The sequence below is a fragment of the Miniopterus natalensis genome, chromosome 2 (genome assembly GCF_054644295.1).
Source record: "Miniopterus natalensis isolate mMinNat1 chromosome 2, mMinNat1.hap1, whole genome shotgun sequence".
Classification (NCBI taxonomy): Eukaryota; Metazoa; Chordata; class Mammalia; order Chiroptera; family Miniopteridae; genus Miniopterus; species Miniopterus natalensis.
Genome location: NC_142082.1, coordinates 75,860,231 through 75,871,367, shown reverse-complemented (window position 1 = coordinate 75,871,367; position 11,137 = coordinate 75,860,231). Strand labels below are relative to the sequence as shown.

Below are 11,137 nucleotides of genomic sequence, written 5' to 3'. Positions count from 1 at the left end.
TTTTAGGTGTGAGCACTTTCGGTCCATGTTCCAGTCTTACTGGAATGAGGACATGAAAGAAGTGATAGAAATTGACCAGTTTTCTTACCCAGTGTACCGTGCCTTTCTCCAGTTCCTCTACACAGACACAGTGGACCTGCCACCTGAAGATGCCATAGGTACCTCAGTCACATTGGGACTGGCCAGGTCACATGGTCGGAAATATAGCTCCTCATCTTCTTATAGTATTGAAACATGAAAAGTTTCAGGTTTATTGGCTTTTAAAAAATATTTGAAGCAAATATCTTTAAAAATAATATTGTATAGTTATGGTTAACCATTATGCACATAGTTTATGGCTGGACTTATTTTAATTTTTTAATACTGAAGTATAACTTGATAATAGATTTAACATATCATTTTAGAAACAAAATGAGGGGGAAATTTCATTTTTTGCCTTCCTTTGTACCGTAGAAGAAGTTGTATAAAGTGAGTATAGGAGAGGTATGTTTGGGGGGTTGGGGAGGTAGGGAGTTACAAAGAGAACTTAATAAAACTCAGAGTATATTATTCACTAAGAAACTTCTGCTGATTTACCTACATAACTGCACCAAAATGAAATAAATTTTTTTAAAAAGTATATACATATATATATATAATTATGGGAAATTATCATAAACTTTATTAAAACTACTACACTTAACTTTTAGGTCTTTTGGATTTGGCAACATCTTACTGTGAAAACAGACTGAAAAAACTTTGTCAACACATTATCAAGCAAGGAATCACCGTGGAGAATGCCTTTTCCTTATTCTCTGCGGCGGTCAGATACGATGCAGAGGTAACTTAAAACCACAGACAGAAACTCAGACCACCCTTATCCCGTGTGCACCTTTCTCTCCTTTTTCTCACTGCGGCAAGGACCATGACGAGTAACTTCCCTTCTATTTAGGAAATCAATGAAGTCCCTGATCCCTGAACAGTGATATCTGGCCTTGCTTCTTTATTCTTTGTTCATAGTTTCAAAATTGTTATTCCTCTACTTTCCTTTTAACTAAGATAAGAAACTGAGGTCCCAGCAGCTGTACTGCCGGTTGGAATATGAAGTGCACACCTATTGGACTAACAAACCAGATATTTTAGTTCAGGTATTTCTCAAGGTCAGCATATATATATTTTTTAAGACCCACTTTGCTGTCTCCCCACTCTACCCTTTCGTAAGCCATGGATGCGAGATGATTTATATCTGTAATGAAATTCTATCATTGTCTAATTATAACACAGTTATTCATGTGTAAAGAACTTGCTCTGGACTCTTTTTTATTTGTTTATTTTGCACTGGATTGAATTCTTAATTTGGGGATTCATGGATCTCTTCAGACTCTCTGAATGAAAGGGCCTTGGGAGTCTGAAAGTTTGTGTTTATGTGCATTTTCTTGAACTAAGGAACGAAAGCATCACCAGATTGTAAGCTCTTCAGGAGCAGGAACTGGGTCTTGTTCACCTGTGTTCCCTGTGGTGACTGGCACCTAGTAGGCTCTGGATAAGTGTTTGTTGAACCAACTGAAGGGAGCTTGAGGGATACTTAGTTGAACTAAAGGCTGGTATGGTTGGTTTTACAAATTCATAGGGAATAAAAGATAGCCATGGCTTTGGAGTTCAGGGTGTCTAGTTAGGATATCCACCCTAAGTGGCAGAATTTGTCTAGTCGTATAAGTATTCCGTCATCATATTGTGATACAGAATACCTGATAGGGAATTTACCAAACCCCTGCAAAGATCTGCAGCTGTGGCCTTGGAGATGTGGTGGAGGACAGACTTCATCTTTATCACACTTAGGGATCGAACTGGACCATCATGTTTTGTATTTTCAAAATGTATCCTATTTTTATTTGAGATCATATTATGATTATGAATATTTGATAAGGTCAAATATAGCTGACTTTCTCTTTGGCCCTTTCAACAGATGGAATAATGATCAGAGGATATTCTAATAGGAAACGGAAGTATAGTTTTCCCCTACCCTTTCTTTGATACTATGAGCTTCTTTATTAGAAATGCTATTTCCTTAGAATTAATTTCCACCCAATGATATAATTTTAAATTGGCCAGTGCCTTTTCTCTCCATTCAGTGATTGATTTTAGAATCTTGTCTGTGTCTCTCCATACTCCTCCTCACTACTAGTTCCACATTTTTGGGATGGGATCTTGCTGACTAAAACCACCCGAACAGAGGCAAATGTCCTGGCTTTAGTTGCTGGAAATTTCTTCCTCACTTCTAGCTAATATGTACCCCAGAAAGTTTACAGAAAAGTCTTATGTAAGCTGATCAATTCCTTGACTAGTTTTCATTTTTCTTATATTAAATATAAATACATTAAAAACAAAACCCATGCCCGGCCGAGCGTGGCTCAGTGGTTGAGCGTCGACCTGGGATCCAGGCGATCGGGGTTCGATTCCCGGTCAGGGCACATGCCCGGGTTGCGGGCTCAATCAGTGCCTCTCTCATCATTGATGTTTCTATCTCTCTCTCTCCCTCTCCTTTCCTCTCTCTGAAATCAATAAAGATATATTTAAAAACAAAACAAAAAACCACCATTATTTGAGACCACAAATGCATGTGATCTCCCAGAGACTGCCACAATATGGGCATATAGTTAGTATTCAAAAATATATGTCAAGTTAAATGAATGAGTGAATATCTTTGAAACACCTAATCATGAAGGTGTGCTTATTTAAAAAAACTTTTTAAAAGTCCTACAAATACAACACGTTCAGTTTAGAAAAATTATAAAATAGAAGACAAAAAAAGAATCACTTCTTTCGAGGCTGTTTTTATTGATTCTGATAGGAGTTGCATAATTGACTAAAATACTTTTACATGTTATTTTCTTAATGCTATTGAATGTAGTAAGTGAATAAATGAAGTCTTTAGAATATAAAAATAAAACTCACTGTATCTGTTAGTTGATGAGAAGCTACTACTAAGCCTGTTGAAAATATCTGCAAAAACTATTATTTTCAGTAGCTCAACTTGGGGATACTAGATGACTTTACCTTCATTCTGTGGGTTCCAATGCTAGGAAGATGGAGCCCACCTGCTTTTCACGTTTCTTGCCTTTTCTATAAAAGTTGTTGTTCTTCCATATGTCCTTTTGACAAGGTAATTTTTTTCCACCTACATGATATTCTTCTTTGAATAGATATATTTTGAGTGTTTATTATATGCCAGGTACCATGCTGAAACTCACATCAAACTCATTTTGAAATATAGCATTATTGTGAATCAGAGTACAATAGTAATGTGAGGTTTTCAGAGGTCAGATGTGGTGGGGCATAAAAATCTGAATTGTTGCGTGGCTGGTTGTGGCTCAGTGGTTGAGCATAGACCTAGGATCCAGGAGATCGAGGTTGGATTCTTGGTCAGGTCACATGCCACAGTTTCGGGCTCGATCCCCAGCAGGGGGTGTGCAGGAGGCAGTCGATCAGTGACTCTCTCATCATTGATGTTTCTCTCTCTCCCCCTCTCCCTTTCTCTGAAATGAATAAAGGTATATTAAAAAAAAACAAAGCTGAATTGTTTATTGTAAGGTTGAGAAAAATCTTAACTATCACTCTTTTTCATTCTTGCATATTCTCACTGATGTTCTCATTCAGAGTCAGTTCTAAATTTCAATGTTCAGGGGTCTGCACTGAGAGAGCAAAAAAGGGGTATGTCCATATGTTTGTGTGGGCCCTTCTCCACTCTGCCTAAAATTCTCATTTCATGGTGGCCAGAAATGTGAAACCAGGACTGTGCAGTTTAGACGTTGTTGAGTTCCTGGTGTGATAGGACCCTGAGTACCTTCACTGTTCCAGCCAAGTAATAAAAATCAAGCTATTTATGTTAAGAGCTTTTAGTGGAATTTGTTTTTATATACTTAGTCTTTGTATATATTCCTGGTACCTAATTGATTTAATAAGTACACGTTTCAACATAGGAAGGAACAAACAGCATTATAGTGGAGTTTTGCTGGGGATGACAGGATGTATTAGCCAGGCAGAAACAGATTTTAAATTTTTTCTGGTTTATAGCCTGTATATGTTACTTTCCTGCATGGTGGTAGTTGGTGACTTCCATTTGTCTGGCTGAAAAATCCAATCTCTGTGAATATTCTCTCTCTTATCCATCTGAGAAATTGGTGTGGTGGAAGTTGTGTAATTATTCTTGAAGAAATTTTTTTATTTATGAGAGCATGAAAGTGAATTTAAGGTCCTTGGAAATTTTTTTAATGTGTCACTTTAGGTTGACTACATCTCTTCATCACTTTTCTAATTCTTATAGTCTTCTCTTCCTTAAACTAAATAACTCACATCTTAATTCTTTTCTCTGACTTCTTGAATGTGGTAAAACATATGATATGGACTAAAGTTGCTTTCAGCCTTTTAAAATAATGTCTTTAAGTATACCTAGACTATATGATAACCATGAGGAAACTTCCCCTCATAGACCGTGTGTATATGGGGGTATTATTTTGAAGAGTCAGATGAGATAGGGAACCATTGCTTTTGCTGTGTTGTGAGTAAGTAGCATGTGTTTTTCTGACACCTACCTGTGGCCACTTGTTTGCCTAATTTGAGGTTTCTGGACTCAACTATCTTATTCTGGGGGAGGGTGAGATACTTGGGGTGAGGGGTTTGGAGAGAAGTAATTAAATTAAGGTTAATAAAAAAAGGCCTCTTTTTGTTTTTATTTTTGTTATGTGTGTCCAGGATTTAGAAGAATTCTGCTTTAAGTTTTGCATCAATCATTTGACAGAAGTTACACAGACGGCAGCATTTTGGCAAATGGATGGCCCTCTGCTAAAGGAATTCATTGCTAAAGCCAGTAAATGTGGAGCCTTTAAGAACTGAAGCCAAGGCTGCTGGGGTTTGTGGAGTGCTCTGGAGCACTGGGGATGGTGTGTCCTTTGTGCTCTACTGGTGATATAATTCTGCAGGTAAAACCATCAGGTTTTTTCATACCTGAGACACAGTTCTCTGGGTAGGAATATATGAAGGATGTATGGCTTTTCCTGAACCTACTTTAAACAACTCTTGTTTCCAGACATGTATATTTTAAATGTGACTGTAGGTTTGGCTGGAACATTGTAAAAGGGTAAAAGTTCAGCTGGTTGTTTTTTGTTTTTTATTAGAGGAATTTATGAACTTGGAAAGGGGAAGTTTGTGGCAACTCTCCTGGCTCACATATCAACAACCCTTTTGACACTAGGAGTTGGGATAGTTTGTGAATTGTGACATAGACATGGAGGCCCCGCCATGAATTAAAGATGCTGACTTTGGGGCTTGTTGAAGTGCTGCATTAGTTACTGTGAAGGGATAGCTGAGATCTTTTGAGGCTTTTGTTTTTGTGTTTGCACTATTGATGGACTTTTTTCTTAACTTCATGGTGTATGAAAATAATACTCAGTTTAATATGAGTTAAATCTATTGAAACGATAATTAGGTAGAGATAAATTTCTAGGTTAGCCAAGATTTCTCTTAAGGCTTAAGCACATGAAGAGTAGTGATTTAGAACTGTCCGTGAAAAGTTGATAATAAAAGAAACTTTGGACAAAGGTGAATATTTTATAAACTAGAATCTCTACTATTATTTAATGATGTTTTATTTTATTAGAATCAAATTTGAGAACTCAAGTTTAAATTGCCCCCCCACACACCTTTTCCCCTATAAATACCAATCATAAGAGGAAAACTGACATATTCAATATACTCTTGCCTTCCTAAATTGGCTGGTAAGTCATCAGATCTGCTACATCTGACTCAAAGAAGAGGTTCTTAAAACCAACTCTCTTACAGGACTGAATGGAATTCATCTTCTCTTACCTAGATCAAATCCATCACCAATTTGCTTGAGACTTTGCCAGCTTTGACTTTTGATTTTCCTCTCCTTTTAATTGTGTTAGGTCTAATATTTAGCACAGTTCGACCTTGAAAAAAGATCAAAATTACGGTTTTTTTGGTGGTTCTTTTGGGTCTGGTTCTGAAGTGTGATTTGGAAGGTAAAAATATTCAATTCTGAGTTTTATCATGTGTCAGTTGAATTTGCTTTAAGAACAGAGGTTCATTCAGCCCTCTGGCCCACAGACTCATTTCCATTTGTGGGAACTCTCTTAGGGAACTGTTTCCTGCCTAGAAGTTCCTCCCTTCTGAACTTGGAGCCTAAATACATTTTCAGAGCCAAATTAACAGGAGGGTGAAGAGATGCAGCAGCTGTTATTTTTAGCAATGTTTTTAAGTGTGTGGTGGCCTGGAGTGAGGGCCCGAAGCTAGGAATTTATTGGTAGGTAAAATATATACAAATCTAGAAGTCCCAGCCCCCTTTTCTTGATCATGTTGCTGGTGATTAAAGCCCAGTGATTAGGTTAGAATTAGTTCTGCAACATGATAGAACTTTTCTTACTAGGTTGATAAATACACATTGATTTGATTATTAATTATGATGGGTAGTGTTTGTAACAATCACTGATCTATAGGCTTCTTATAATCTGGACAAAACATAAACTTCAGTATGTTTACTATTGCTCTTACTTGAAAACAAGAACTATAAAAAGCACAAATTAAAGTAGTAGTCCATTTCCATACATAGTTCATTCATTCAACAAATATTTACTGAATTTCTAATACAGGTGAAGAACCACTTCTCATATTATTGAGTAATTTGTATGAGTATGTATGTAGTGAACAGGAATAAGTCCTTCAAAACTGCTTATCTTTTTTTTAAAATATGCTTATTTTTCTACTTTGTTTTGTTGTTAATCATAGAGGAGATGAAAACTATTCTTTGAATTGCTTTTTTTCATCTGATGTAATAATGAAAGCCAAAGTATTCATATTTCCTAAAATAGCCCTAAATGTACTGTTGATCTTACTGGAACAATGTTTGATATTCTAATGTATAGGTTGTATTTATGTAATGTTTAGAATGACATATTAATAAAGTTATCTGTTAAAACAGGCATGTAGTTGCTTTCCCCCCCTCAAAAATCAGTAATATGCAGCCATAAAAAGAAAGGAAATTCTGACACATGCTGCAACTTGGATGAACCTTAAAGACATTATGCTAAGTTCAATAAGCCAGTAACAAAAGGACAAAGACTGTATGATTCTACTTATGTGAGGTATCTAGTCAAATTCAGAGACAGAAAGTACAGTTGTGGTTCCCAGGGGCTGCCATGGGGAGTCACAGTTACAGAGCTGTAGTTGTGCAAGATGAAGAGAGTTCTGTGGATGGACAGAGTTGATGGTAGCAAAACAATGTGAATTTACTTAATGCTACAGAACTGTGCACTTAAACATGGTTAATATGGTAAATTTCGTGTGTATTTTCAACAGTTTAGGAAAAAAATCAGTACTATGGGTCCTAGTGTTACCAGGAAACCCCGGTGGGGCTCGGGGCTGCTTGTCACTGTATCCAGTTCAACGGAGGCCGGGTTGAATCATATACGGCATTTATTGAGAAGGCCGGCCAACCAAGAAGACGGAGCATACCAGCATCCAAAACCTCTCTTAAGGAGTGACCTGAGGGATCGGGTTATATGGGGCAAACTGGGGCTGGGAATGGAATGCAGCTATGTGCAGTCCTGGAAGTCATTCTTTTGATCTTAGTCACCTGGCGATGTCTTGATAAGGTGATATCTTAACCCAGTGTGCACAGCTGCGCCATCTTCTTAACTGCTTCAGTCCGGGATCAAGGGGAGAGCAAGGTGCAAAGGCCTAGGAGAAAGAAGCTTAAGAGAAAAAACTTAAATCCCTGCTCACATAAGTATATGTGTTCTACAATTTTATAAGTAATATAATTATATTTCAGACTAATTCAGGTGCTCAATCTTTGGACAGTATAAGTGCCCCTATCACTAGCAGGTATCAGGCTAAAAACAGGTACCACCATGAACATGTGTCAGCTGTTTCTCAACTGCACACACACACACCCCTATAGAAGTCCTTTGATTTTATTCCTGCTGAAGGATGTGTCTGAATCCTTTGGGGTACTTAAAAATGAAGGGGAAGACATAGCCCCTGTCCTCAAGGAATGTATAAATTATTAGGAAAGGTTAAGGAGTTAACAATAACATATTTGTAAACATCTTTTTATGATAGTGAGAGAAAACCTAACAGTTATTAATATGAGAAGCATATCTGAAGATGATTGTACGGTGTAGGGGAAAACGTAAGTGTCCTTTTACCTCATTTCCAAAACAACAGGTGGCACAAGCAGGGGCTTCCTGGTGGGGGCTGATGAGCTTTCCAGAGCTTAACATAAGCAAGTTTGATTAGAATGGAGAAAAGCCAGGGTCTATTTAGTGGAAATGTTGGCAAGGGGAGGGTATGTGTATGTGAGTACATTTATTTCCCATGGTGCCAGGCACTATGCCATGCTGCACATACATTTTTTTTGTGCCCATATCTTGTACCATAAGATAGGCAGGATTAGACTCAGGTAGATTAAATAATTTGATTCAAGTTTTAAGTAGTGAAGGGAAACAAGATGGCCTCGTAGGTAACAGCTGCACCCGCCGCCCCCCACAATCACATCAAAATTACAACTAAAATACAGAACAACCATCACTCAGAACCTCCTGAAATCTAGCTGAACAGAAGCCCTATAAGGAGGGAACTGAAGAAGGACCGAGACCGGTAGGAGGGGCGGAGATACTGGTGGATTCGGTCTGAATCATGGAGACGCAGCCGCGGCCCCACACCCAGTGCTGTGGTTTAAACCTGGGAGGAACATCTTGATGGTGGAGGTTTCCTGGAGGAGCGAGGGGTCCCAGCCCAGGGCTCCAGGGCCGGGAAGAGAAGTCCCCACAACTTAGGGCTGTGAAAACCAGCGGGGACTGTCACTTAGGGACCTGGAGGCTGCGGGAGTCCCAGGTATTCCTCTTAAAGGGCCGGCGCACGGACTCAGACGCGCTCCCTCTGAGCCCCAGCACCGGGCAGCAGCTTGAAAGGAAGCTGGGGCACTTGGGGAGGAACTAACCTGCCTGAGGTTGGGGCGAGAGTTTCCTCCCAGGCAGAAGAGCTGGCAGAGGCCATTGCTCCTTTGGTGAGTCCTCGCCGCACACAGCCGGCAGGCAGGTGCCATATTTGAATCACCAGCACCTGACTCAGTGATTCCCGGAGGCCCCGCCTCTTCCCACGTGCAGGCTCATCCAGGCTGTTTCCAGTGGCTTTTCTATGCAAGTGGCTTCTCGAGCCTCATGCTTAGGACTCTCCTAAAATCTCTCAAGCAGCAGTGTGCCCCCTACAGCTTGATAAGTGGCCTGGCACTAGTGGGAGCTTGCATTGGCTCATAGCTTGGCCTCTCCTGGACACCTCCCAGCCCAGCACAAGCAGCAGCCAACTATGGTTTGCTGTGTAGCTCATGCTGGGTGGCCCTGGGCAAGGCACTGGCACAGGCTGACTTTGCACCTCCCGGGAGGCCCCAGAGACAGTGCGCCTGGTGGCCAGATTCAACCACGCTGGATTACAACTCTACCACATCCACGAGTGACACTCAAGGGGCGCACTTGGTGAACACTACAGCTCCACTGAAGTAAATCCTGCTCCATAGGGGTGTCTCCAGCACAGCAGCTCTTTGGCTGTAGTTGGTCCTCACAGCTGATTGACCTGGGGGTCAATTCCTCTCAGTGACACCAACAGCAACCAAGGCTCAACTACAACAGGACAGTGCACACAACCCACACAGGGGAGCACCTAGAAGGCCCAGCTCAGGTGACTGGGGAGGCTGAGCCACTGGACCCTATAGGACACCTACTACACAAAGCCACTCTACAAGTTCCAGGAGACATAGCAGCTCTACCTAATACATAGAAACAAACACCGGGAAGCAGCCAAAATGTGGAGGCAAAGAAACATGTCACAAAGGAAAGAAGAAATCTCTAGAAAAAGAACTAAACAAAATAGAACCAAGCAAGCTAACAGATACAGAGTTCAGAATTACGGTTATAAGGATGCTAAAGGATATTAGTAAGACTATTAAGAAAACAAGTGAGACCATCAATGACATAAAAGTACTAATTTGAAATGAAGGCTACCCAAACTGAAATGAATAATTTACAGGGAATCAACAGTAGAGTAGAATATGCTGAGAATCAAATCAGCAATTTGGAACATGAGGAAACAAAAAACACCCAACCAGAAGAGCAAAAAGAAAAAAGAATCCAGAAATACGAAGGTAGTATAGAGTCTCTGGGACAACTTCGAGGCCCAACATTCGTATGACTGGGGTGCCAGAAGGAAAAGAGAGCAAGAAATTGAAAACCTATTTGAAAAAATAATTACAGAAAACTTCCCCTACCTGGGGAAAGAAATCGACTTACAAGTCCAGGAAGCACAGAGGGTCCCAAACAAGAGGAACCCAAAGAGGCTCACGGCAAGACACATCATAATTAAAATGCCAAAGGTTAAAGACAAAGAGAGAATCTTAAAAGCAGGAAGAGAAAAGCAGTTACCTACAAGGGAGCACCCATACAACTGTCAGATGATTTCTTAACAGAAACTTTGCAGGCCAGAAGGGAGTGGCTAGAAATATTCAAAGTGATGAAAAACAAGGATCTACAATTAACGCATTGTATGCAGGAAACGTATTTATACGTTTTACGTTGACTGGTAGTAGAGCGCGCGATAAAAACTACCCACAAACAATGTGTTAAGATTGCTCTACCCAGCAAAGCTATCATTTAGAATTGAAGGTCAGATAAAGAGCTTCTCAGACAAGGAAAAGCTAAAGGAGTTCATCACCATCAGACCAGCACTACAGGAAATGTTGAAGGGTCTTCTTTAAGAAGCTAATGAACAAAAGAATCTGACGAACTAAATAGATCCAGAGACATTGACGCATGCAACAGATGATCATATTTCAGAGGAAAGAGGGAAGGGGGTGGAGGGTGGGAATAGATTAACCAAAGAAGTTATATGCATATATGCATAACCCATGGACACAGTCAATAATGGGGTGAAGGCCTGGGGAGGAGGTGGGAGCGAGGTGGAAGGGGTCAATTGGGGGGGAAAATGGGATACCTATAATACTTTCAACAATAAAGATAAATAAAAAAATAAAAACAAATTTTAAAAAAAGTTTTCCAGTAGTAAATGATCCAGCTAAAGTACAAAGCCA

The 11,137-nt window shown here is 39.8% G+C and overlaps 1 protein-coding gene across 6 annotated transcripts in view; it reads left to right on the top strand.

Moving 5' to 3' along the window:
• RCBTB1 (RCC1 and BTB domain containing protein 1) overlaps window positions 1-6,976 on the top strand; it is a 47,381-nt gene extending 40,405 nt beyond the window's left edge. For all 6 annotated transcript variants that reach the window (XM_087814347.1, XM_016205463.2, XM_016205464.2 and 3 more), the window contains 3 exons: window positions 7-158; window positions 690-820; window positions 4,732-6,976. In XM_087814347.1, coding sequence (XP_087670473.1) covers window positions 7-158; window positions 690-820; window positions 4,732-4,872 — 424 coding nt within the window. In that variant the 3' untranslated portion in view covers window positions 4,873-6,976. The remainder of the gene's footprint in view (window positions 1-6; window positions 159-689; window positions 821-4,731) is intronic.
• Window positions 6,977-11,137: the final 4,161 nt, after the last annotated feature.